Source organism: Lepidothrix coronata, unplaced genomic scaffold, assembly GCF_001604755.1.
Source record: "Lepidothrix coronata isolate B3197 unplaced genomic scaffold, Lepidothrix_coronata-1.0 Scaffold178, whole genome shotgun sequence".
In the NCBI taxonomy this organism is placed as follows: domain Eukaryota; kingdom Metazoa; phylum Chordata; class Aves; order Passeriformes; family Pipridae; genus Lepidothrix; species Lepidothrix coronata.
Window position 1 is genome coordinate 1034967 of NW_016690358.1, and position 27460 is coordinate 1062426.

At 42.0% G+C, this 27460-nt stretch overlaps 1 protein-coding gene across 5 annotated transcripts; it reads left to right on the forward strand.

Annotated features, from left to right (window-relative positions):
• On the forward strand, positions 1–25354 carry MATR3 (matrin 3). Of its 5 annotated transcripts, none has more exons than XM_017830406.1 (15): positions 1–75; positions 7764–8858; positions 12993–13054; positions 13695–13736; positions 13977–14080; positions 15084–15136; positions 15551–15676; positions 16261–16386; positions 16577–16747; positions 18016–18147; positions 19199–19242; positions 19686–20079; positions 21675–22068; positions 22672–22793; positions 24278–25341. In XM_017830406.1, exons 2-15 carry the CDS (start codon positions 7968–7970, stop codon positions 24326–24328), a joined length of 2712 nt encoding a protein of 903 aa, XP_017685895.1. In that variant the 5' UTR covers positions 1–75; positions 7764–7967; the 3' UTR covers positions 24329–25341. The 5 variants fall into 5 exon arrangements, with proteins under 5 accessions (XP_017685895.1, XP_017685896.1, XP_017685894.1 ...); XM_017830407.1 differs by lacking the exon at positions 1–75 and adding an exon at positions 240–256 and having other exon boundaries at positions 24278–25354; XM_017830405.1 differs by lacking the exon at positions 1–75 and adding an exon at positions 320–427 and having other exon boundaries at positions 24278–25354.
• The last annotated feature ends 2106 nt before the right edge of the window (positions 25355–27460 follow it).

Consider the following 27460-nt stretch of genomic DNA (forward strand, 5'->3'; position numbering starts at 1 on the left):
GGAGCGCGGACAATGAGCGGCGCGCGGGCGGCGGGCTGGCGGCGCGCGGCGCGGCCGCGCTCTCGCGAGAGCAGGGTGAGCGGGCCCCCCCTACCCCCACCTCTCGCGAGACCCGCGGCGGTGGCGGCGCCCCCCCCACTCCCACACCCCTTAAGGGCGGGCGGGGCGGCCCCGGCAGGCGGCGGGAGCGGCGCGGGCACGGCACCGGGGGCACAGCGGCGCTACCGGACGCAGCGGGGCGGCCGCCGCCGGGCACGTGAGCGAGCAGCGGGCAGCGGGGCGGGCGCGCTCTCGTGAACGCGGCGAGGCGCGCGCGGGGCTCGCGCAGCCGCCTCAGTCCCTTCCCTCCCTCCCTCAGCCCCGCCGTCCGTCTGTCCGTCCGTTCGTCCCTCCCCCGCCGCCGCGCTGCGTTGCCGCGGGCCCGCAGGTAGGAGCGGAGCGGCGCCGCGCCCGCCGCCATGCGGGGAACCCCCTTCGGGGCTCGGCGGCGGCCCCGCCGCGGGGGGGACGAAGGGGTGGTTTTGGGGGTGCGAGGCGGGAGCGCGAGGCGGGAGCGCGCGGGGCCGGGGGGGCGCGCGGGCCCGCGCTGGCGGAGCCGGTCACGCGCAGGCCCGGCCGGCGCGCGGCCCCGCGGCGCCCCCGCGCGCCCCCCGCCGGCACTGCGGGCGGAGCGGCCCGGCCCGAACAAAGCCCCGGAGCCCCCGCGCCCCCTCCCCGCCCGCACCCGCACTTTGGCCCCGCGGAGCTCGCCCCGAGCCGCCTCCAGCCGCGGCCCCTCCCTCTCCCCGTACCGCTCCGTTAGGGTCAAAACCTGCGCGTTTTCATCTTAATCTGGCCTTAAAAATTAATGAATCGGGAATCCTGACAGTGCGGCATCCGTTTGACCCCTCTTTCTACTCGGTTTCACTTTCATATAATTCAAACCCTGGTAACAAATCGAGCTGCGGGGTTGTTTTTTTCTTCCTGTTCGGTTTTTTTTAATGTGCATACTCTGTTTCCAGAGTCAGAGTAACGAGATACAAAGTTCATCTATGCTGAAAATAAGTAGAAGTTGAAAAGAACTTTCTGGGAGCCTGAAGAACTGGTTTGTTAAATGATAAATGAGGCATTTATGCTGTTGAAAGAAAGCTGAACCGTCCTTCGGATTCTAAATGTGTGGCTTTTTTTCTGTCCAGGACGCAGACCTTTGGGAAAAAAGTATCTGGTACTGGTTTAAACAATTTAATAGTCTTTATTCTTTTTAGTGAGCCTTAAATTCCTCAGGTTTTTTGAGCTGTAGATGGTCCTGACTTCCTAGAGTCAGATAAGTAGGAAGCAGCTCTGGTTGAAAACATAAGTTTCTTAAAGCAATCTGTGGAGTTTTTCTGAGAAGAAGAAAAGGTAATTTTTCCCCATACTTCTTTATAAAGAATCTATTGATCCAGTGACTTAATCTTCCTATATTTTGACATATGTTTATATATTTAAGATTTTTATGTATTTTTTTGAAATGTAGTGGAACATATTAACATTTCTAATGTATTACCAGGAAATTAATGAACTTCTGTCTTGAATTCCATCTGAAATCCCACCAAATGATTCATTACTGAATTACATGGCAGAATGAAATGACACTCGAACCTTGGATATGTGTTTGTGTAGGGTAACCCAGTGTCTGCCCTTCTGCACTGTGCAAAAGCTGTTACACACATCCCAGAACTAAATGATGGGAAGAGAATCCCACAGAAATTCCTAAATGCATCCTCAAAATGCGAATATCCATGTTCTTAAAGATAAAAAACAAAAAAACAGTTAAGGAGGAAAGAAGAGTCAGCCTTTGAGGCTCCAAGCTGAAGTTCCATGCAACTGTAATACTGTTGCCACGTGGTTTATTCAGGATTGCAGTTAAATAAAGTGCTCATTAATTTGATGAGAAATAAAGAAATGCTCTGTGCTGCCCTTGCCTGGGATTTGCATATGACTCTGCTGAAAGTTTTGGTGAATGCAAAGGTGTTTTGTAATCTATAGACAGGCTTCTGAGTAGCTCAGCAAATCTGGGGGAGAAGCTGTTGCAAAGCTGCAAAGAAATTCTTTCTGTTCAGTTTGTTAATTAATGAGTGTATTTTTGTGCCCTCAGTGTTGCTTCCTTTCTTCATCAGTGCTCTGAGTCAACAAGTCTTGAAAACAAAAGCAAATACCTCACAATATTTCTGAACTAATTTAGTTTGTGAGTGGTTAAGTACCATATTGTGCAGTCATAACTTAAACAAGAAGTTTTAATTTGAGCACTAAACCAGTCAAACAGTCCCTTGATTCTTGTCTGCAGCTAAAATACATCTTGCAGCCTCATGCAGGATTTCATCTGGGAAAGAACGGGATTTTATCCCAGCCTTGCAAATGCCTGGAGGCAGACTGGTTAGTCAGAAGGCTTTTTAATCACTTACCAGATCAGAAACAAAACTGTTCTGTTTGGTTTTTTGAAAAAGAAAAAAAAAAAGAAGAGGAGTAGAATTGGTTCTCTGTTACAGTGGGTACTCTGGTTCGGTCTGTCTCTGGATCACTTTCTGTATGACCTGTTTCTGTGAAAAAACTGTGGTGTGTTCTGTGTTGGGGTCAGTTTTGGTGCCCGTGGGGCTGTTGGTCCCCAGAGCTGATGGGAATGGAGAGCGAGTGTCTCCTGGGTGTCCAGGGGCAGGGACACCCAGTTGTGCTGTCAGAGCTTCCCTCAGCATTCCACACAGAGCCGGGCTCTGGCAGAGCCCTTCTGTTGTTGGCTCCACAGAGCTCTCTGCAGGTGCAGGAACCTGTGTGCACCTCTTGCTGTGGAGCTGGGGCTCTGAAGGTGACACACAGTGGGCTTGGAAGCAGTAGGGAGGAATGGCTGGAAGCCACAGAGGTGACCAGCACACGTGACAGCAGTTATCTGTTTGTTTCTGGGTGTTACTACTTTCCCTCTCTAAAAATACACCAGTTTTGCCTTCTCTGTTCTTTCTGTACTATTCCTTGGACTCTTTTTTTTTTTCACTTCTGTTTCTGTAAAGGAATAAATGCGCTTTTTTCATGCACTTCTTACAAAAGAGGGATGCTTGAATATATTAAATTATATAACAAGCAGAAATAGGAAACTGGCCTCTCTTAGTGTTCCTTTCTGCATTCAGATGTTGAAAACTAAGTTCTTTTAAAATTCTTAATTGCTAAAGTAGTCATTTTAATTCCCATTTATAAATATGCCTTTCCTCTGTTCTGTAGCAATCCTCCGTTCCAGTCACTTCAGATCTCAGATTATTATGTTCTCTGATCAAGGAAGTCACTGGGATGAAGCTAAACATAATCCTAAGAATTGAAACTCTTCCAGTTGTTGTGCCTGAAACAGACTGTCTAATCTGTGCCCAAAAAAAGCGAGTGTATCCTGTGTGCCAGGTGCCCCTGAAGTTTTTGAGGGCATGACCCTTGAAGATGGTTGAACAAGATGAGTTGTTTTCTTGCATGTGAAACAGCGATATTAAATAACCACCCTGAATACTGGGACCTGAAATGGGTGAGAACCTGCGTTTTCTCTGAGGTTGCTGCGCAATTCCTCCTTTGCCTTTGGAAAGACAGTGGCCTTTTCTGTGTAATCCTGTAGATTTGAAATCCATTGTACTTGGTCATTCAGCAACTAGATAACATCTGCTTCTAATTTCCTTGAAGTTCTTGTTTTTACTGCCATTAATTCTTGGAGCAGCCTGGGGAGCTGCCTGTCCAAATTCCAGATCTCTTCCATCAATAACCCTTTTTGCCATGATGTGCTGCAGCCAGTTTTGCCAAGAAACAGGAATTCTTCCATGGCAGAAAGGATCGCTGCACCAAGTACAATGCCCAAGGAAGGAGAAGGAAAACCTGTAGGTTTTTATCCAAAGAGCAAATACTGTGGATGTAGAACTTCTTTAAAACTTTTTTCCCAAGGGTCTACGACCTGCCAAAGTGTTGAGTTCTTACAAACCCAGAGTGTGCTTTTCAGCTTGTAGATTATTTCATATTTTTACCATAATCGAGTTTATTTGATTAAATTCAATGTGTTTTGAAGTGAAACTGAGTAGAAAGTGAAAACAGTTTTGAGACCTTTTTCTTATAAATAGTGGAAGAGGAATGGGTAAAAGATGAGTTGTAAGAACAAGATTAACATTAAACTATAACAACTATGCATAGGTTAAAACCCCCTGAGAGTGGCAGAAGGAATAGGGAGCCCGGGACTGGTGTTCCATAAAAGGTGACAAGCTAAGTTTATCGTGTTCAGCGTGATCAGTGTGTTCCAAGAATTCACTGAATTAAACTGTTCTTACGACAAAATTAATATTGGAGCAAGAGTTCCGTAAGCTTTATTGAAAAGAGTTTATGATCAGTTTTGCACTAAAAGGAAAACCTTCTATAGTGTTTGAAAATCAGCCTCATTTGGGCCTTTTTTTGGTAGCAGTGTATTCTGTAGGATTCAAATTTCTTATTTTTGTTGTCTGCTTTTACAGAAAACTCTTTTGCAACTTGTAGGTATAAATTGTTTTCATTGTCCACATTTGTCTGGAAATCCAATGACGTTTTGCCTTTCAACTTATTTCACGATTGCTTTATATTATATATTTTCAAATCTTAACATGGCCGATTTCTGTCCACAGATCTTAAAAAAACCTGTATATGAAAGTCTGTTCCCAGTATAGCTGGAGTTACACGGAGAACAATTAGCATAACCCTTTCAACTAACTCGGGTCTGGCTCCGGAGGCAGCTTTGTTCAGTCCTACCTGTCTTGTTGCTGTGACTCAGTTGATGGCACCCTCGCTCCAAGGCTGGCCCTGCTCCATGGGAACCTGTCTCTATCAGATACTGCCCCGGAATCTTTCCGGAGTGATCAGCACAGGAAGTGCTGCCTTAGAATCCCGTTAAACCTGACCATGTGGAAGTTAAACGTCCTTTGGTGTGATTGTAGGGCTCTTCCCCCCACCTTGTTTTGTTATCATCTGATCTTAAAGAATGGGGATGGTTAGAGTGGAGTACAGCAGCCATTGCAAGATGATAAATAGTGGGGTTTTGAGGCTAAATCACTTGTTTTTTGAAGTACCCCGCTCAAATGCCCAATTAGGTGTAGGGCAGTTTCCTGACTAGCACCAACTGCCAGCCTGTGTCCTGTCCTCATCATACACTTGTCTTACTGTCCCACTTCATGCTTCTCCATAAGATTGTCCTTCTTTGTGTCTTTGTCTTGGTTTTTCACCCATCTTTCCTATTTTCGTTTTTCCCTTCCTCCTTCCCTGGGTGTTTGCAGCGGGAGCACGGTGTGGTTCTGTAAAGCCCGCTGGGTGTGGGATCAGTGGTGTGTCAGCGGGGTCCCTGCCAGGCGGGGATGCCGGGGGGTTTGTTCCCTGCTAATCTCCAGAGCAGCAGACAATGAACTGCCAATGGAAAGCTGTGACAAGAGGATTAGGGAGCATCTGTTCAAAGAGAAAGGGTGTTTTGGAAGAGTGGAGAACTTTCCTGATTTAGTAGAAACTTGACTAGTGGGGTGCTTGCACTAAGAGCAGGGCACGCTGAGCCTCTCCTGCCACAGGAGTGTCTGCTGAATCGCTGCAGGCTCAAGCTTGCAAAGCCCTCTGGAGCACTTGATTTTATGAAGAACCCAGTAAGTTCAGCTTCAGACTTTTCTATAAGGGTGTGAATGAACTAGGAGGAAATTTGTGTAAAAATATAAGGAGTAGGGATTAATTTTAAAAATTGTAATAAAGTACTTTGAAGATTCCTGAATGAATGTAAGATAAAGCATAGTACCCGGGTGAATATTAGTATTTCTCTCATTTTTGAACTCAAAAGTCTTGATTTTTACCATGTAGTTCCTAAATGGGTTCTGTTCAGATGTCCTCAGTAGGGCCCCCTTGTCTGGGACATCTCCCTTAGGACTTGCCTCATCTGCTCCCCCGTGTTCTTGTATTACTGTTCTCTGAAGCTTTCTGCAGTGCTTTTCTGTCTTCTGCCTCACACTCTTTTAAACTTATTGCCATGCCCAATTTTCTCAAGCTCTTTTTCTTAACCAAATGTCACACAGTTAAGGTTATTTTGACTCCAGCATATGTGGATCTTAAAAACGTAGGTGAAATATGATTTTAGATGTACTGACAACAGAGCATGCAGGATACCGTATAAAGGAGTTCCTTTGCAAAGATGGAGCTGTGTGAGGTTTGTGTGTTTTATGTATTTTTCATAGAATCCATTATTTTTTTACATAAATGCATAATTTTATGTAAAATTACTGCTACCAAGAAAGAAAACCCAGGTGCTTTTCAACTTGATGCCCTGTTGGAACAGGCAGTGGGGATGGAGAGCTGCTCCTAACCTTGACCTTTTTCCTTCTGTTTCCAGTACAAGAGCCATTGCCCTCTGCAGAACTGGTCTCTTCAAGGGAAAGTCCTTGCTTTCATTTTATCCTTTCCATTCCCCCTGTTCTCTTGGGAGCTGGTTTCATTTGCAGCTGTGCAGTGTGTGCCTGTTTCTTTTCCAAGTGCTCATGTGTTTGATGTGCTCCTGAGTGGCAGTGCTGGAGAAGCAGAACTGCTCTGCGGAGACTGGGAAGGGCTTTCCAGCGTCGGGGACCCAAGAACAAGGAATTCCTGGTGGAATGTTCTCACTTGTGTTGAATTGCTTTAAACTTTGTGTGTCTGTCCCGAGGATGGGGGAGAAGTGTTATGGTTTATTTCTGCTCTGCACTAAAAACCAAAACACTTTATGAACTATATCCATTGCAGCAAAGAATATACTGTGGATATTAATAGCATTTAGTTAAAACCTCAAGTAAATGCAGTGGAACCAAATATTTGAATATCAGGTTAGTATTTTAGTGGGACATGAGGCAGATCCCTCTCTTGTGAGCAGTGTTGTAGGATCTTTAACTCCCACATGTGGTCATGGTGTCAGGCCTGAGCCAGGCAGTGCTGGTACAAGGCAGAGCTGTCTGGGGTGATGTGCCATCTCCTGACTCACCTGGGGTCTTTTCCTTCAGGAGCAGGGTTTTCCTTGGGTCTCCCATCCCAGCACTAAGCCTGACCTTGTTTTGCTTGAGTCTGAGAGAACAGCTGATGTCACAGCTGCAATACAACAGAGTAAAAATCACTTCTGAAATGCTGTTAGCAGTGTAACTGCAATTGGAACAAGAGGTCTTGTTTACTTCCTGCAAAATGTAAAACTTGTTTTTCTTGTTCACATCTGTCTTCACATCGGTAATTGGAATTTTACTGCATAAAGATTGAATATTATGTTTGGTCTTGTTTACAGATCTTAGAGCAGAAACTTTTTGCCCATACTTCAGTTACTTTTAACTTCCTTTCGTCCTGTTCTGTGGTGGTACAGATTTCATTTTCAAATATGTGTTATATGCCAAAGTCATCTTGGATTCTATGGGCTTAAGTTTTTTGTGGTCTTCTCACAGACACAGTACAGTAATGTAGGGTATGAACAAAACCATTAACCAGAGATCAAGGCTTACATGTCAGTAAACTTACAGATGCTTTTAGACATCAGCCACTTCTGAAATTCACTTGTCTTCAGTATGAAAGTAGCTTTTTGTGGAAGGAGTATGTATAGGAAACACTGCTGTATTTTTATCTGCAATAATATATGTAGGCTCTGGGTACCTCTTGAATCTGTTATGTGATAAAAGCCTTGTAAGATTGAGATCTCTAATGTTTTTTAGATCAACATGATGCATAAGTTTAAAACTGCATCTGTTTAAAGGGATTTATGACTAAAACTGCTTGTTTTTCTACAGAATTGTCTGGTGTTTCTCAGCTTGAAGAAGATCTGCAGTCATTATTGATCCTCTTTCTTGGCGTTACCGTTTTTGAAGTGAAGTTTGCCTAGCTTTCTAGTGTGAGCTCTCTTTGCAGCCATCTTAAAAAAAAAACTATAAAAAACTATATTAAAAAAAAGGAATTTTTTTTGATCCATAAAGTAGACACGCTCTAGTTCTACAATGTCCAAGTCATTCCAGCAGTCATCTCTGAGTAGGGATTCACAAGGTCATGGGCGTGACCTCTCTGCAGGAATAGGCCTTCTTGCTGCTGCTACCCAGTCTTTAAATATGCCAGCATCTCTTGGAAGGATGAACCAGGGTACTGCACGCCTTGCTAGCTTAATGAATCTTGGAATGAGTTCTTCATTGAACCAACAAGGATCTCATAGTGCACTGTCTTCTGGTAGTACCTCTTCCCATAATTTGCAGTCTATATTTAACATTGGAAGTAGAGGTCCGCTCCCTTTGTCTTCTCAGCACCGTGGAGATGCAGACCAGGCCACTAACATTTTGGCCAGCTTTGGTCTGTCTGCTAGAGACTTAGATGAACTGAGTCGCTATCCCGAGGACAAGATCACTCCTGAAAACTTGCCTCAGATCCTTCTACAACTTAAAAGGAGGAGAGCTGAAGAAGGTTATGGTAGAGATGGCAGATCATCCACACGGGAACCACCGTACAGAGTACCTAGGGATGATTGGGAAGAAAAAAGGCATTTTAGAAGAGATAGCTTTGATGATCGTGGTCCTAGTCTCAACCCAGTGGTTGACTATGACCATGGAAGTCGTTCTCAAGAATCTGGTTATTATGACAGAATGGATTATGAAGATGACAGATTGAGAGATGGAGAAAGGTGTAGGGATGAATCTTTTTATGGTGAGACTTCGCATAACTATCATAAATTTGACAGTGAGTATGACAGAATGGGTCGTGGTCCTGGTCCCGAGAGATCTCTCTTTGAGAAAAAGAGAGGTGCTCCTCCAAATAGCAATATTGAAGACTTCCATGGATTCTTACCGAAGGGTTATCCCCATCTGTGCTCTATATGTGATATGCCAGTTCATTCTAATAAGGTGAGTTACGCACCAGATACTTCTATTTTCCTTTACGTTGTAGTTTCTGTTCTGTTTTTACTTATTTCTTTAATGATTTCTATAGCCTGGTTGCTTTTGAAATGATCTGAAAGTTGGTTTGAGAGTGAAAAAGGCACTTGGTTTATTTGCAAGGTAATTGTTAACAAACATTGTAAACCAGGGCTTTACATTAATGTATTTTGTTTGCCCAGATTGCTTAACTTCAAGTCAAACAGCTATCATCTACTGGGATATCTTATTTATATTTTACATCTACATGTTCTCTTAACCACAAACATCTGGCATTCAAGCAGTTTTGGGGTGGGTTCTGTTATTTTTTTGTTGGTTTGGGGTTTTTTTGCAGTGTATCTACTGTGCCATTCTGGAAGCTAGTTTCAGCTCTCCTCCACATCTGTCTTGATTGCTGATTTATATGTAGTTAAGATGCATTCTTGCACAGTTCTGCTTTTTCCCTGTCCAAAGGGAAAGAGTTAATGTAGAGCCCTGGAACTTATTTGCAAAAGTAAAAGCCACGTTTTAGATTAGCTCATTCTTGCCTTTTTAATTTCACTTTAACACTCTATCTCATACTATGGCTGAAATTTGTCGTCATTTTTCTCCTTTTTTCACAACTTTCTTAGAACACTTCAGACTCACTTTTTATTGTCACATGTTGCATCTATCCCTGTAGACTCTCCGAGCAATCAATCTGCTGTTGCAGTATCCTGCTCTGTGTTCCTAGTAGTGTTCTTTACTCGGCTCACAAGTGGAGTGGATCTTCGGGTGTATTCGGTGATGCTGAGACTTCCCTCTTAGTTATCCATGGCTAGTCCAACTCTGCAAAGGGAGCAGGTTACTCAAAATGGCCTGTTTATGTTCAGACGTTATTTTCAGAGCCTTCTCACTTTCAGCTTTTCCAGTGTTACTCATCTTGCTGGTTTTCGGTGTACTAGGCAATTTAATTGGCTAATTGGCTAATACAGTGCCCCTCTTGTCACAATTAGTGGCTAATTAGCTTGAAGGCCTTCAATTGAAAACATAATACATGCTATTACTGTAAAATTGATACAATGTGGAATTGCTGTTACTAACCATTTCTTTACAGTTACCTCTCAAAAAAGTGCTGCTTCTGTACATCTGATCTTTTTGAAACACGAGAATTATTCTGTCCCTGCAAGGAAAGGATCAAACCAGTTTTAGAGCACACGCTGTATGGCTCCAGCTGATCTGACAGTTTATGAACTTGTGTTGCTTTAATTACTTTTTATATAAAATAATCACAGTAATCTGGGTTTCTTGTCTCCTGTATTTGCTGTTTATTTTCACACAAGGTTAAAGTGTTAACAGTTTAGCTGCCATGCTCAGTTCTGTAAAAGGACTTCATTGGGTTAGATTGAAAACATAAACTTCTGAGGCCCTTGACGATGGCAACCAGTAATCCTGTAAGTAGGGGTCTTTTTAGCTCTTTGTTTTAAAGGCTTGTGGTTCTTAGTGTGCTTTGGAGTGCAGATCTGTTGAAAGGATCCACACTGGAATAGCTCTCCAGGTATGAGAAATACCAAATTCTTTTAACAGCATAACTTGTGGCTGACCTCTTCTGTAACATGTAAAACCTTTTTTTTTGTTTTTGTTTTTTTTTTTTTGTAGGAATATACTTTGACTTAAACTGCTAGTACACCATAAACTATTTGAGATTGGATCATCTGTTTCTTATGACCCAAGTTTAAGCTTTGTTTCTAATTTCAGAAATCATGTCACCACAAGAATTTTTCTCTTTCTCTCCTTCTTTCCTCTGCTTTGCATACCTAACTGTTACAGAATTCCTTATTTTGTATCTCCCATGAAATCAAATCAAGTCAAACTTGACTTTTAAAGGAACCCGATCTAAACTGAAATTTCTGGAAAGCAGAAAGGGAATGCTTTTCTTAGCTGGGACAATGTAAACTTATGACTGCAGTATCAAAATCTCATTTTCCCCACTTCCAAATAAAATATTGTAGATTTTTAAGGCTGTTTGATAAAGCAGTGTGTATTTTAAACCTGAACAGGGGGTTAAACACCCTCACTATAACTTAAACTGGCAGACTAGTCCAATTTTTTATTTTAATGATGTTCTTAATTACTTCTTTAATTTGCTGTGTACATATTTTAAGACCCAGTTTGTTTTCTGTCTGTGAAGTCAGTTGTGCCCCAAATACTTCAGGCATTTTGTCAATCCTGATCCCTTTATCAAGGAACGAGGTGTTGGATGTGGAGGGATTGTTTTCCCTGCCAGACAAAGGCTGATGGAACATGAAGAGATGAGTTTGGAGGTTAAACACTTGAACCCGTGGTACATCTCGGAGGGAAAACCTGGCTGTGGCCCTAATAGATGGCTGGCTAAAATTAGGTGCTCGAGTTTGGCCTAATTTCCTGAGGAACAGTGTGTCCTCTCACTGGTATCAACTGAGCCAAAGGGTAATCTAGGTTTGAAGAAACTCAGTTCAGATTTTCTCTGCCTTAACATGGGGCATTCGTGTTAACGAGTGTAAATATAAATACCTGGTGCCCCAAAACCTTGGAGAAGGGACATTTCTGACTGGGTGCAGGCAGTAAAGGGAATCCAGATTAAGAATTGTTCAATAAAAAGTTAATATAGATGAGCCATCATATTCCTTGGAGGAGGAGAAAAATCCAAAGTTATATGTCAGAGCTCCCTTTTTTGCCAGTTTAAAAGCATTTGAAGTATAATGAGAATTAGATCTTCCAGACTTTGCCTCTGAGTTGCAGACAGTTTCTATGTCGGTTTAGAATAATTTTAAATTATGTGTTAAAACAGATCCAAAGCATGTTATGTCTGGTAGAATCAGCCATTGAGGTTTTACTGACTCTGTACCCAAATTTAGAGGGGTTTTGGTGTCCAAAGGACTGGGTTTTTTATAGTGCTAACACTTTTTAGCAAGTGTTGAAGTAAAGAATCTTTGTATTGAATGTTTCATAGATCTGGGGTTTTGGTGGGATTTTTTTTATCCTAATTGCCAGCCTAATTATTTATAGCTGCAGAGCATCTTGTGCAGTTAACAGGAAAAAACGATGCTCTCGTTTTCCATCTTGATAAAATGGATGAAGGTTTCATCTTGCTCCATGTTATCCTGGAGTGATATTGCAACACTTTATGGGAGACTTTAAATCCAGGTTTTTTTCCTTTGTGGAAAGTGCAGGGTGGGCATGTAACATGGAAACACTACAGTAAGCCTGGGGAGTGTCTCACTGTATCCAGAAGAATGGTTGTAGTGTGGCAGAACCCAAAAATCAGGAAAAATGAGGGATTAGGAAAAAATCCCCTGTGGGTGCTGAGCAGAAACAGAAGAGCCACGTAAAGCAGTTCCAGTGTTTCAGTTGTGATTAGCCTGTGAAGTCCAGTATGTGCTAACAGTATAACCACTGTGGTAAACTGGAGAAGGAAGTAGTAATCAGAATTTCCAAAATAAGCCTGTTGGTCTAAGAGAACAGGAAGCTGCAGAACTGGAAAACAGTCTACAGAAAAAGCAGAAATCCCTCATTCCTTTCTAATGCTAAAGCCAGAACCAGGAGGAGTTTTACCTGGATGATTTGGTTTAATTCCACTATTCTTCCTTTTTACCATTTAGACATCCTTTATTCCCCTCAAAAGGTCACATATTTTTATATTTCACCTGTATACTTGTAGTTTGTCCTAGCTATGCACTTTCATTTCTTTTAGTCTTTCCTTTCTGAATTCCTTGCAATTTCTTGGCCTCTTAGTGGTTCTAAAAATTTGAGTGTCGAGTTAATCTGTAAAAGTCTGAGGAACGAAGCAGAGAGAGGGGAGGAAATTCTGAAATGACTCAAGACAAACAGTCAGCCTTCAGCTGCAGAGGCTGCCAGGGCAGTCGTGCCCGTGGTGCAGCAGTTGCAGGGAGCTCTGCACTCTGAGGAGGAGCCAGCGCAGTTCCCATCACACACCTGCTCCCCAGCTTAGGAGGGAAGAGGCAGGTCCAGTGTCAGTGGCCCTTCAAAGCACTACAAAAAGATTTCATTGTCTGTGTGTCTGCAGCACTTCAGCTTAGAGGAGAAGCTTGTTAGAATGACTTGCCATACGTGGCTGTTAATTGTGAATTCTTTACTTTGCTGCAGGAGTGGAACCACCACATCAATGGAGCGACTCACAGCCGCCGCTGTCAGCTGCTGCTCGAAATGTATGAACCCACCTGCAGTAACGGGGCACTGGGGTCAGCCTGGGCACTGCACACACCCTGCCAGGGCTCAGGGAGCCTTTGGGCAAGGCTCAGGGACACGGGGGGATTGTTGGGTTCCTGTGCACGGCCAGGAGTTGAACTCCATGGTCCTTGTGGTGCCTTCCAGCTCAGGAGATTCTCTGGATTCTAAGTAATGGTCAATTATGTTGCCCAAAGCAGGTCCCAACCTGTGCCTTAGAGGGAATAAAACCAACTTGAGAGCATCCTATGCACAGAAAGGGATCGAGGTTCACAACCTTGAAATCTTGCAGAAACATATGTAACATTTTAGCAGTGGTTGAGAATCTGTTGTAACTGTAGTCACTGGGACCAACTTCTAAATTTTTTTTTTTTTTGTTGCTGTGATACAAACAGTGCAATTTGAAATAAAACTTGGCAGACACTCTGCAACCAGTGTAGGGAGTTTGTCCTGAAGAACAGCACTTGTGTCAGTGCTGTTCCTGGCTCTTGCAGTGGGCCCAGTGTTGCCCTGTGCTTCAGCTGTGTTACATCTTCAGGTATCACAGCTTCTGGGACAGGTGTTACATAGGTAGAGGAGATTGTTTTTCTTATATTTTCTTTTAATTTTGTTTCTTTTAAGATACCCTGAATGGAATCCTGACAGTGATTCAGGACATGGAATGTAAGTAGTAATTAATTTTGAAGTATTTATAATTTTTTTATTTGAAGCAGAGGATGTTCTTAACAATTTGTGTGAAACAACACACCAAAAGGATTCCTCCTTTGGTTTTTAGCTGAAGAGCAGCAGTAAAAGTAGCTAAAGTTGTCTGCATTGAAGCTCTGCAGAAATTAGGGGGTTTTGAGAACAAAAGCCACACAGTTTTTTGGTTTAAAATTCCAGTGTGTTTTCCTCTCTTTGCAGGGGTGATCCCTTTATGTTGCAGCAATCCACAAACCCTGCCCCAGGAATTCTGGGACCACCCCCACCTCCATTCCACCTTGGAGGACCCCCTGTTGGGCCCAGAGGTAACCTTGATAAGCACCTACTTTTACGAGGCTTAACTTCTTGCTAGTTTTTTTTTTTTTCCTTCTTGTTTTGTTATCAGTGTTTGAGAACAACCAAAGAAAACACTTTTCTGAGCAGTAGAACTGAAATACTTTAGTCCTTCCCTGGCCAAAGCCTGGTACTCTGTTAATAACTCATTTGTTCTAAGGCTGGTGATTTCTAACATGTTTGGGACTTGGATTTTTCCTCCCTAGGAGGTTTTTGTATCTTATCTTGGGAATAGCCACGTGTTGCTGGAATTCTTTGGATGAAACTTGCGAAATTCAATGCCCTGAGTGGCTTTTCCCCCTAATTTCAAGTGAATTTGAGAAATAAATGTGAATAGCAACTGAGAAATGGGAAGATGGATGATGCCTCTTCCTCTCAGGAAGGGAGGCTAAGAATCAGGTTCTTGCCTGATGTTGCTACTTCCTTTTAAATACTTTGAATGACTAAAAGAGCAAAACTAATTAATGTACCTGGTTGTTCAGGCAGAGTAGAAGTATTTGAGACACTTCATAGGATTTTTTAGATGATAAATGCATTCATACTTAATTTCATTAAAATAATACCATTAATTTTTAAAACATTTCCAACTTGACTATGAGCAAAATGATCAAAAAGGCTTTTTTCAGGTGTTTCCTAGTAAAATGGGCATTGTGATAGAATTGGTGATGTTTTAGAAATTAAACCCTTACTTGTAAAAAGGGTGTCTTAGATATAGAGACTTCACATCCTTTGTGTACAGAGATGTTTTGCTGTGGCAAATCCTATTCTAAAATAGGAGAGATTTCTTTTCCAACGAGCTTTACTTGTTCTCTGCTGTTTCTGCACAGCTGTAATGAAATCTCTAGTTTTTAAAACTTGATGTCATTGTGGTTTGATATTACAAGTGATTTATACCCTTAAGAACTCGTGATGAGACATGTTAATCCCAGTCTTGCAGGTTGAACTGAGCTTGTTCATTCTTTTAATTTGTTAAAGGAGCTGGCAATGGCAATATGCAAGGACCGAGGCACATGCAGAAGGGCAGAGTGGTTAGTATTAAAAAGTCATTAATTTTGTACCCATATATTTTGTACTCGTATATTTTGTTATATAATTTTTGTTTGCTTTCTTAAGATTATTTTTTTAATTGAATGATTGTCTTTAAAAGTGAGATTTTAGCATTTATGTGGAAATATTGAACCTTTGGCCTAAGATTAGGGGTTTGTTGTGCCAAGGACTCTACAAAATGTTTAGTCCAAAACTGTACAGAACCTTCTTAAACATTTTCTAATGAAGCTGTGGGAAGTTCTGAGCCTTTTCTATGTGCATATTGTTTTGGTTACTACTGAAGATTTAAAAATTAAAAAAAAAATACAAATCAAACAGAGCCTTGACAGGCTCTTTAAGTTTACTGGTACACTTGGATCTTTTCATACTGTGATCACATGCTTTGTCTTCAACAGGAAACAAGCAGAGTTGTGCACATCATGGATTTCCAGAGGGGAAAGAACTTGAGATATCAGCTGCTCCAGCTCGTGGAACCCTTTGGGATAATTACAAATCACCTGATTCTAAACAAAATCAATGAGGTAAGCTGGGGCCCTGTGTCACTGCTGGGGGGGCTGGTTGGTGGCTGTAACTCAGCTTGGGTTTTGTAAAACACTTGCTCAGCTACCAAGTGAGATGATACCTCACCACAAGGTCTTGTAGGAAAGGAGCAGTATGTTTCTAGAAATGCTGTACCTACTGCATTTTCACTTAAATATTAAAAAATCCTTCTTGCTGGTTGTTCATAGCTTTCTCAACAATACCACATGCTGTTCTTGTTTCAGTATAATCTGAAAACTTGGTCTCAATTTGTATTATACAGTGTGTCGTATTTTGAAGTGTGGAAAAAACCAGTATCATAAAAGAGAAAAAGCAGGAAGCAATTTAATGTTCTGCATCTAAATCTAGGTGGAATGTAAACAAACCAAATAGTTCTGTTTGTGCACCTAAATAAAGTATGTGAAATTCATGCCAAGTTCTGCAGGTCAGTGCATGTTGTAATCAAAAAGCAGTTCCCATTTTTGATGCAGCTGTTCTGACAAGAAAGCAGTGAAGAGCTTGATATGTGAAACAAAAGCCCTGAGTCCTGAAGGAGCAGTGCTTCATTCATTTTGTGTTATTTCAGGCATTTATCGAAATGTCGACCACCGAAGACGCCCAGGCTGCAGTTGAATACTATTCAACAACACCTGCCCTGGTGTTTGGTAAACCAGTCAGAGTCCACTTGTCACAGAAATACAAGAGAATAAAGGTAAAACGTTCCTGCTTTTTTTAGCATTGCCTTATTTTAATCTGGGGCAGTCAGTGTTGCGAGGTGGCTGCATATAAGTTATTCCTAATTTCTGTACTTCTGAGCTGGATCAGCTTAAGCAAGGGACAGTCATCCATGTATATTTTATGTAGTATGTCTTCAAAAAACCATCATTGCCTTTCAATTCCAGAAACCTGAGGGTAAACCTGACCAAAAGACTGAGCCCCCCAAACCAGAGCTCGGCCGTGTGATTCACCTGAGCAACCTGCCACACTCGGGGTACTCTGACAACGCCGTGCTCAAACTGGCTGAGCCCTACGGGAAGATCAAGAACTACATCCTCATGAGGATGAAAAGCCAGGTAACTCACCTGGGAACACGTGTGAGCATTTGAAACTTGAGGTTTTCACCTGTGAGGAAGTGCTGTGCCGTGAATTGGTTTGTGTGCAGACTTTGTGCTCCAGCAGGGTGGTGGAAATGATCTGGGGGCTCTGTGTAGGTGGGATTTTGCTCTGGAGCTTCCTGTGAAATGTCCTATAACATGAGCTGCTTTAAAAACAGGAACAGGCCTCAGCTGGGAAAAAGATATTTTAGCATTGAGGCTTAATTATTGGGTTATGCAGATTTCTTGGAGCCTTGGGACTGTTTTCTTAGGGCTGAAAGACCATTACCTATGAAACAACAATATTCCACTATTCCATGTTTCTTTCATTTACCCTTTAGTTTTCATTCTTTAAAACTAAACAAAAGCAGTCCTGCTGTGGCTCTCTGGCTTGAAAAAGAAAGGTTTGAAGGCAGCATATTGCATGTGTGTAGTAAAATGTTTTGGATGTGCATGGATGTGATTTCTGTAAATACATAGGAGCTGAAACTAGTTCTAATTTTTTTAAGCTTTACTGTCCCAGTTTGTTGCTTCCTTGAGTTAAATAGGAAATTCCACTGCCTTTTCAAAGAGATGAGTGCCTGAATCCCTTAATGCCACACTTGTGAAGTGAAAAATTACTAGAATCTTTTCTGTGACCCCTAGGAAGAACTCCCTGACCTTATTTCACTGGCAGAATGAAAACCCTTGCTGTCTAAGCTGGCTGCAGAAACAGGTTTCAGCTTTCTGCCAAGGATACTCCAGCTCATGGAGTTGTTTAAATCTTGTTCAGCAACCTTAGTGTTCCATAGGTTTGTTCCGAGGAGGAACTCCTCCAAAAGCTGGGCTTACAGACCAGCAACTGCTGCCTTTTTGATTCAGGCTTCTCTCAAAAACCAAAAATAAAATACCAGGGTAGTTTCTCCTCTCCCCTGGAATTCCCAAGTACATAAGCATTAAATAAGAATTTCACTGTCCAGATGCTTTTTTTTATTTAAATCATATTTTACTTTATGGTGATATTTTTGGCAGATTATTTAAAAGCCTGTTTAATTTCAGAACTGTCTATGGCACAGGTGGTACTGAATTGAAAAGCTGGAGTTATAGAGCACTTGGATAAATTTTAAAGTATTTGGAGAGGACAGATGTAATTGAACCTTTTACTGTTGTTTCAGTGTTCGGAAATGCTGTGTTTTAAGTTCAGTAGCTTTGCCTGCAAATGTGTTGTGTGTTTTGCAGTCCTTTTTAATGTGTTTTAATCTTTTCAGGCTTTCATTGAGATGGAGACCAGAGAAGATGCTTTGGCCATGGTGGAGCATTGTGCCAACAAAGCACTTTGGTTCCAAGGCAGATGTGTGAAAGTGGATTTATCTGAGAAATACAAGAAGCTGGTGTTAAGGGTAGGAAGTGTTCTTAGTTTTTTAATTGCAGTTGAAGGTGTGAAGTAGAGGACAGCCATCACTTAGGAGAATTCACTGTTGCTTGTAAAATGAAGGGGTTTGCTTTAATATTTTCTGGCTCCTTAATGCAATTACTTGGCACGAGAGTTGTGTTAAGAGGCCTAGAATAAAGTTAAAGGATTTTTCTCTCAGATGAAACAAAACCCAAACAACTTCTAGAATCCAGATTTTAGAGTAAATTGTGTCGATTTTAATTAAAATGGCTCCATTTAGAACATACTGTAATTTGGAGGGGTTTTTTTCTCCCCCTCCTCTGAAAATTAATAAGCTTTGTGAAAACTTATGATACATCAGAACTGCATCTCTGCATGTGCAGTTCATACAAGGGAGGGACAGGTTCCTGAGGGGTTTTGTGCATAACACCAGGATAATGCTCCTGCAGGTATAAAACTTTCTCCATCAGAGTGGAACACCGGGTAGAAAAGCAGGAGAAATTTGGACTCTGAAAACATCAGGTTTCTGCTGTGGAATATGAAGAAATCTTACTGTTGCACATGCTCATGCAGCAAAATGAACACTCAATGGCAAATTCAAATACTTCAGCAATGCCCTGAATAGATTTCTGTGTTACTGCCTGCAAGTGACATTCCCTGTTCAGTAACTCATAAATTAGTGGTGGGGGGTTGCTAAAGGTTTTCCACTCATGATAGGGAGAAAACAGAGTAGGACTGATCTGTGCCAGTGCCTGCACCACGTTGTATCAGTTCCTAAAAAGAGGAATTGTATGTGAATATTCTGGAGCAGGATATCCTATTTCTTTGGTATTGAATAACTGATAATTACTGTGAGTAAAGGCAGGGTATGTCTAGGTTGGTCAGGTCCTGTCTGAAATTAGTTTACTAATGGCTTGGTAGGTGGGTGTGGTACAAGAGTCCCTGTGGGTTAATGTAACTGGGAGCACTTGGCTGCATTGTGCTTCTGGATTCATGCTGCAACACTCCTGTAAATCTTACTCTGCTGTCACTCACAGAGTTCTTTAACTTTATTTTAGATTCCCAACAAAGGAGTTGAGCTGCTGAAAAAGGATAAAACCAGGTAATTTCCTATTGTTAAAGCATAATGTTGTTTAAAAGAAATATGTAAATACCTTATTCAGAGCACGGAAATGGCACAAAAGAGTCGGGTGAGCTTTGAGATCAAGTTGGTTTTTGTTGTGCCCGGAGATGAGCTGTGTCTAATATGCTGCCTACCTTCTTCCTCTAAGGATGGAGATTTCACAGCCTCTCAGGCTCCTCAGGAAATCCTTTCCAGTCCCTAATTAGCCTTGCCTTCCTGCAATTTAAACCCACGAACAGTTGTCCTGTCTTGTAAGGATAATTTCTCCTTGCAGCAACCTTTTGTATGCTTGAAGAATGGTGTCCTTCCAGGTTTCCCCCAGCTTTCCATTTCCTGAACTGAAACACAATATATTTTTTTTTTGAGTAATTTCTGGGCTCTCTCCAAGTTTACAAGCAACAAGTGTTCTTTGTTCTTTACAGAAAGAGAACGTATTCTCCAGACAGCAAAGATTCTCCCAGTGATAAGAAGTCTAAAACAGAAGCTGCTCAGAAACCTGAAAGTGGCACTACAGAAGAAAAAGTGAAAGAGGAGAAACAAGAGGATCCTGCTGAGCCCTCAGGTGCCAAAAGTGGGGAACAGGCAGAGCAAGACGAGCCCAGTTTACTCCTGGAATCCGAAGATGAGCTGCTGGTGGATGAGGAGGAGGCAGCAGCACTGTTAGAAAGTGGCAGCTCAGCAGGAGAGGATGCAGATGTTGCCAATTTAGCTGATGTGGCTACTGAAGAAAAAAAGGACACCCCTGATGATGTCACAGTAAAAACTGAGGGGGGGAACGTTGTGGCCACTCCAGCAGCCAAGAAAAAGCTTAAAAAGGTAAATCATACAGTGAGGTACTGAGTGGGGGAAGCCCTGTCTAACTTAGGCAGCACACCATGTATGTTGTAGTGCAGAGCACTTCCTGTGGGTCTTTAACACCTGTCTGAGGAGAAACGGGTGTTAGAGCTCCTGTGAAGAAGGTGGAAGATCCCACCACATGCAGCTTGTCACTGAATCAGTTCTGAATCCCTCGGTCTGTTTTGACAGAAACCTTTCACTTGTCAGGCTCTACCTGTCACCTCCTGGGGGTTTGCTTGTCTTTCTCTTCACTCTGTTTTTCGATTAACACTGAGCAGCCAGGAACTGTTTTCTCCTGAGCAGTTTCTCAAGGCACTGGTTGTAGTTACCCTTGAGCACAGAGCACAAAATAATGTACTGGGGGCTTGAGGCTAATCTAGGCTTGGGCAGGGCTGTGTGTACTGAGCCCAAGAGGTGGGCCAGGCCATCTGTGGTGAGCCAGGGCCCCTTTCCCACTGGGGAAAATAAATACTTGCTTTCAAGGTGTCGTAGTCACAGGCTGCTTGCTGTGATTCCCCTTTTTCTCACCAGATGATCCCACACTCTCATGGCTTTTATGTCCTACAAGCTGCTTTTTAATCATACTCCCTTCTGTGGAGGAGTGTGCAAAGTTTTAGTAACTATGGACTTGGAATGTTGTTTGGCAAGAAAGCAAGGCCTTATTAATGAATGAAGTGTGCATGGATTTGAGTTTTGAGGGATCTTTTTGTCAGGAAGCTAATTAATTACATGGTGCCAGGAGTAATGCTGGCAGTGCAAATGGCATTAGTGTTCCTTGTTTCTTAGTATGTTGGTGCCCACTGTGATAAACTGCCTCAAACCCAAACTTGCTTCCTTGTAAACCTACATTCACAAAGTTAATGCTGATTTAGTCCTCCTCACGATTGCTGTTCAGCATGTGTAATAATGATGTCTTCATATCAGAGGAATGTCTCCAAAAATTCAGAATTTTAGACAGTCACTCTTAAGGAACCTGAATTTTAAGAGGCCTCCACAGTTTTGGGTGGTTTGTGGGGTTTGGGTTCGATTTTGTTTCCTTTTGTTTGATTGTTTTTTTTATTGTGGACACTCTAAGCTGGTTGAAAAAGAGCTTTTAATTAATTTTTTTTAAATGAACCTTCATACCATTGGTGGGCACAGAATAGTTCTGGTAAGGTTTTACCTTCTATTCAGGCATGAATTTGAGGATCTTGTGTGACTGTCTCAAATAGAAACAAAACTTGTGCATTCCAAAATGACTTTCACTTAAAATATTCACGTTAAAAGGAATTTCAACCTGAGAATTTCAGTATCTTTTTGCTCTGTTCTTAAGCTGAAATCACATGTCGATGTGATGAAACAGTGGCCCCTTACGGTGCCAAAAAAAATAATGATTCTGAAGTGGATCCTTGTTTCTGGGGCAGTGGGTACACAAAGAGCTTGTTTGAGTAACAGTTTGAATGAGGGAGGCAGGTCTTGAAGGAAGAGCTTGAGCATTTTTCCAGGGAATTTGGAGAAAATATTTCTCTTCTTTGAGAGAGTTTGAGGGGAGCACTGAAGCATAAGCTGACCTAAGGCCCCCATTTTCCCCACAGCGCTACGTGGGCGGCTTCCCACGGAGCATGGAGGGCTTTGTGACCCTGGACGAGGTGGGGGACGAGGAGGACTCCGATCACCAGAAACTCCGCAAGTCAGGCCTGGCAGGGAAGGCAGGAGGCAAGAACGAGGACAGTTTGGCAGAGATCAAGGTGGACAAGATCGAGGAGCCAGAGCAGGAGAACGAGATGTTAGAGAACGGAACGAAAACCGAAGTCACCATGAAGACTGAACCTGTTGAAGCTGCAGATGCCACAACAGCACAGGATGCTGAGAAAAACGCCCAGGAAAACACAGACCCCCAGGATGAGCAGGAAACCAAGAACGTCCAAGAGAAACCTCTAGTTCCAGATGAATTTAGGATTGGGCCGTACCAGCCAAACGTTCCTGTTGGTAAGGCTGCTTCCATTTCTTTTCCAGTACTCTCTGTGCATTGCAGTAGCATTTCTCATTTCATCTGACTTTTATTTTTGGCAACACATTGCCCCATAACCTTTCATTTTAGGGTCTCCCCTTCTTCCCTGTTCTTCAGTCCTCCCCTAACCTGAGTATTTTCTTTCTTTTTTTCCCCTTATTTTCATACAGTTCTCCATAACACTTTCCTTAGGCAGAAATTAAGTTGAAAGAGGCGTATTTTAGCAACACAAATTCCATTACTAGCTCAAAGCACAACAGTGGTAACAGTTTAGAGTCATACTAAATACTCCAAAACTGATCACAGAACATTGTGAGTTCTTTTGAAGGAACCAATAAAATGGACTCTTAATCTGAAAGGTTGCTTTTAAATTAAAAAAAAAATACAAAAAAGCCTGCACATATTTAGTTATTACTAGGCCCTGGCTTGACTAAACTAAAACAAGGACTTTTAAAAGATAAAGCAGCTTTTTAATGTAAAGTGAATTATGGTTTTAAGATTTAGCTGAAATGACATATGACATTAAAAGAAATGATGTAGAGTAGATCTCTTAGTTTATTTTGTGGTGTTTACTCCTCTAGGTGTGAATTATGTGGTACCCAAAACAGGGTTTTATTGCAAATTGTGTTCCCTGTTCTACACAAATGAAGATGTTGCAAAAAAGACCCATTGCAGCAGCCTTCCTCATTATCAAAAGTTGAAGGTAAGGCAAAAACTTGTTCATTTTAACTGGCGTGATTCTTTCTGGGGAATAGAATTCAACGAGACTGGACTGAGGAGAAAAAATACCTTTCAGGCAGGGGAAATTGGCTTATTCTCTATCTTTTAACTCCAGGTAGACCTCTCAGAACTTCATCTTGTGAAAATAATATGCAGAATACACAGCTTAGAGTTGGGCTTCAGCATTTTTTCCCTGTAAATTTGGATTAAAGAGGGAATTCCAGTTGGAGTAAAGACCAGGCTTAGAAGTAGCATTGCAGACTAAATACAGATGGCTCAGATCCCTTCCAGTTGTCCCTTCAAGATGGTTTTTAACCAATCAACAAAGCTTAAGATGAAGTTTTTGTGTGTTTAAAACCCCCAAACATTTGCAACTTCTGATTTTGTGAGCAGTTTTTCAATTTTCGAACTGGATGAGGTATCACATGATTGCATGGCATGAGTGATAATGCTGCTGCTGTATCCTCTTACTGTGAGCTGCTTTAAATATCACCTCTAGGAAAGGGCACAGTGCTGAACCAAATTCTGGTAGTCATGCAGTGTTGATGGATTTATATCAGAAGTGGATTTATAGCAGTTCATCCCTGAGCTGAGAGCAAACCCCAGGGACTCCACAGAAAAGGAAGAGGTGGCACCTCAGACTCCAAACATTTGCCTTCTCCTTGCAATAACAGGAAACCCTAAATAAATACAGGGCCCAGGAAGGCAGATGGCACAAAAAAGCAAACAACATTATCAAGAAGTAGATCAGGTAATCAGTTCCCATGCAGGGTCTTGTAGAAAGAAATCCCACCTCATCCATCACCATAGTGTTTTTTCTTTTTTTTTTTTTTTTCCATTGAGGTACCAGGTTATGGGACATTAAAGCCTTGATATAAAAAGGGGAGGGGGGATAATGCCAATTTATTAACTTTATTGCTTAAATGAAACATGAGTTGCTCTGCTTTTTCCATGGCACACATGACTAGCAAGTTGTGAGTGACTGTATGACATTGGTGGGGTTTGGAACTGGGGAGGGAAGGGGGAAATGCAGCTTCTGTCTCACAGTGGCACTTCTGGAGCTGGGAGTCTCCTTCCCTTGGAGAGCAGGAAAAAATAAATAGGTGAATTGATGTTGCTACCAAATGTGGTCAGAGTGGTAACAAGTTCCTCAAACTTCCAAAACAAGCCTTCTCCAGGGAGGGGAGGTGTTTTGTCCCTGCCTTTGTAGGTGGCAGATTCCACCCAGGTAAGTGGCACAATCGCTGTCACAAGTCCATGACAAAATGGAAAGGAATTCCCTTGGCTTGCCAAGAGGAGCTCAAACTCCACTTCAGGGTTGGGAGAAGTGCCAGCCTTGTTAGCTGTGACCTTTGCAATTGATGTTCACAGATGTTAAACTTGTAAATTGGATTTATGTTTCTATTCTTAATGTTGTGACTGTGAAAAACTCTCTAAATATATCCCAAATATAATTTCTTTTAACAGAAAATTCTGGATAAAATGGCAGAAGACTACAGGCAAAAGAAAGAAGCTTAAAAAGAAGGAAGGATGTAAGGAAAATGTGGCTTTGTTTTTAATGTTAATCTTTTTTAAAGCAGTACAAGTAGTAGATGAAATACTGTATTCTTTTTTGTTTTAGTGAGATACAGTAGGCATTATAGGTCTGTTCATGTGTTAAATGTTGTAGGAAAAAGCATATGCAGTTAAGTTAATGACAACAATTTGTTCTTAATGTGAGAATGGCAACAAGTTTTTGTTTTGACACTTCAAGCTATTACAGAAAAAAAAATCCTGCACTCTCGTGGAAAGCTCATCTATGAGAAGAAAACCTTGTTCAAATGAGATTTACTACTTTCAAGCTTCAGAAATTGTCTTTCAACTCCATTCTGAATAAAAAATGAAAAGTAACACTGTATTTTTATTTTATCTAGAACATTCCATATTTTGGTCTGAGCCTAGCAGCTATTTAATTTTGAGAGTAAGGCTGTCATTGCATTTCACTTTGGAAAAGTCTTTAAATGTAAGTTGCATTTTTAAATGTTGAATTGCAATTTCTTTTAATGTCACTGCTGTTATCTATAGCAAATAGGGAAAATTAGTGATTAGCCAGCTTTACAACTTTGTGACTTTTTTTCCTAAGCTCTTGCTAGACTTTCCTATTCAGCTATTCTGTGTATTTTTAGTGAGAAGTAAATGCCCATTCTCTCCAACCAGTATTATTTCCTTGAGCTCTTCCTGCTTTTACTTGAATCTCGTTGCTGTTGTACATCTCTGGTTTCTCAAAAGCAGCATTGGAGTCCCAAAGTGGACAAAGGTATCTTTATATTCTCCATGTGGAATTTTTCATACCCGCATTTTAACACTGTTTTCTGTTAAAATCTGGTTTTGTCAAGACTCTTTAGAACTGTGCTCTTAATGTACCTGCACATGTGAGATGTGAACAGGAATTTGCATGTGTAACCTGTGTTTATCTGTAGTTTTTGTTATTTACTGCTTATTTGTGACTTCAGGTTACTAAAGTGATTCCCAATAAACCAAGCTAGGCCACAGTGGTTTGTTATAGATGTTTGGCATGTTAACCAGTGTCTGCTAAACTCTTGATCTGTGTCATGTCACCACACTGAAACTCCAGCTCTTGAAAATGTGCATGTTTTAACACCTGTGATTCAGCAGCTTCCTGCATAACGTTTCTTTCTCTTCCCCAAACCCTCTTGCCTTCCCCAACAAATTAAAATATCACTTGTTAAAACCCTGGTAAGTATATTCTGCTGACAGTTTTATTTCTGGAGTTTTGAGGTGTTTTCATCACAGCTGAAATTCAAGCCACATCACATCCCCGTTCACATGGATAAAACTGGCTGGGGCCAGTTCTTCCAGCCTGAGCCTCCCTAGTGAGGATTTGGGGCTTGAAAGGGTTTTGGATGCAGGAGGCTGAGTCTGGATGAAGTTGTACTGTAGTTAAGCAGGCACAAGTTGTGTGTTGTGTGGAAGTCAAGCCTTGATAACTTGTGTTCCCAGCTGTGACTTTCTGTTGCATCCCCCTAACAAAGAGGGTGCAATCCCTTAATAAAACTCCAGCCTTCTCCTGCTGCAATGGCAGCAGTTTCTCTGGGGCCTTTGTGGAGTGGTGAAGTGCTAACAAGCAGCTACTGGTACAGATTTTATTTAAATAGCATATCCAGATTATAAAATCTTGCCATGCAGTGACTCGTTCTTGCTCTTGTGCAGAGATAAGTTACTGCTCTGTACACGACACTCATTAGTATGCAAGATTTTGTTTGGGTTTGTATGAAATGGATTAAATGTCAGGCAGTGACATAACCTTACAGCTACACTGCAGCTGAAAGAAAGCACAAGTTCTAAGTCACAAGGACAGGCTTGGAGCCCCACTTATGGTGGCATTTGTCACTCATCTGTCACCAGAGGCTGCTGAGTCCCTCAGCCAGGCCAGGCCTTGGCTGCAGAGCAGTCACTTCCTTCTCTCTGAGGGTAGCAGTTAACTATTTTGAAGGTCTCCATCTCCCCTAAGTATTTTAAGTTCCCTTAGAATGTGCAGTTGAAATGAGTACATCAAAATACTAAATTTAATTTTTATAGTAGCCTTTTCTTAGCTAATACCCTCATCTTAAACAGCTCTGCACCTTGTCTTCAGCCTGCCCTGTTTCACTGCAGGAGGGTGGTACATCGTGTTTAGTGTCTAAACGTAAAGCACTCCCAGGTGTAAAGTGGTTGTGGCACAGTCCAACTTCAGAGCCCAGGAATCCCTGGCTCTGGTAGCAGCAACTCTTAGTACCTAAAGCAGGTACTTCAAAGCCCTGGTCACCTCTGTGTAAATCTCACTTGTACCTTTGCACCAGGATGCTTTTATACATCAGAAAAATAAGTCAAACCCACTCTGCTTCTGCAAAGTGTCTTCTGTCTCCACACAGAGGTCAGAGAGAAAACATCCCTTACCCTAATTCCTGAGGAAAAGGTTTCAGAAGAACTTGATCTTGAGGACAGATGCCAGACACACATATTGGTGCTACGGGCTGCTTATTATTTGAAATAACTGTATCTGCACTGTGAAGGAGTAAGGAAGTGTTGGGCTCTGCAATTTACCTGCCAGCTTCCATATGTGAATTCCAGCAGGAGTAACCCTGGAGGGTGCTCTGTGCTGTGGAAACGAGGAGAAAGAAAAGCCTCTGTTAAGAGATGAGAAAAATCACATCCTGCTGGATTTGTAGAGTTGGAAGTTGTTGTGAAAGTAAGAGTAGGAAGAGCATAGTACTGATCTTTTTAATGATGATCCTTGCAGGGGTATTTTTGCAGTAAATGTGTGACAGGCCCTGGGAACAAGCTGGTGACCAATAAAATCAGTATAAACACATTATTCGAGGGAGAATCGCTCCCCAGAAAATCCTGTAGGGTTAGTTGTCCCTTACTAAAATTTAGGATGAAGGAAGTAAAGGGCTGAGCAGAGGAATGCTAATGAGATTGTTATCCTCGAATAGCCCTGTCCTGATTCCCAGACAGCCTAAAGGGGTGGGTTTGATGGCAGAGGAGCCTTTGTAAGAGTTTGGCTGAGCTCACTGACTAGGGCTGAGCCTAAAAAGCTGCTCACGTCTGGTAACCCCTTAACCACCAACAAATTCCAGGGACTCTGGTGCCTGTCCACCGATTCCTGTC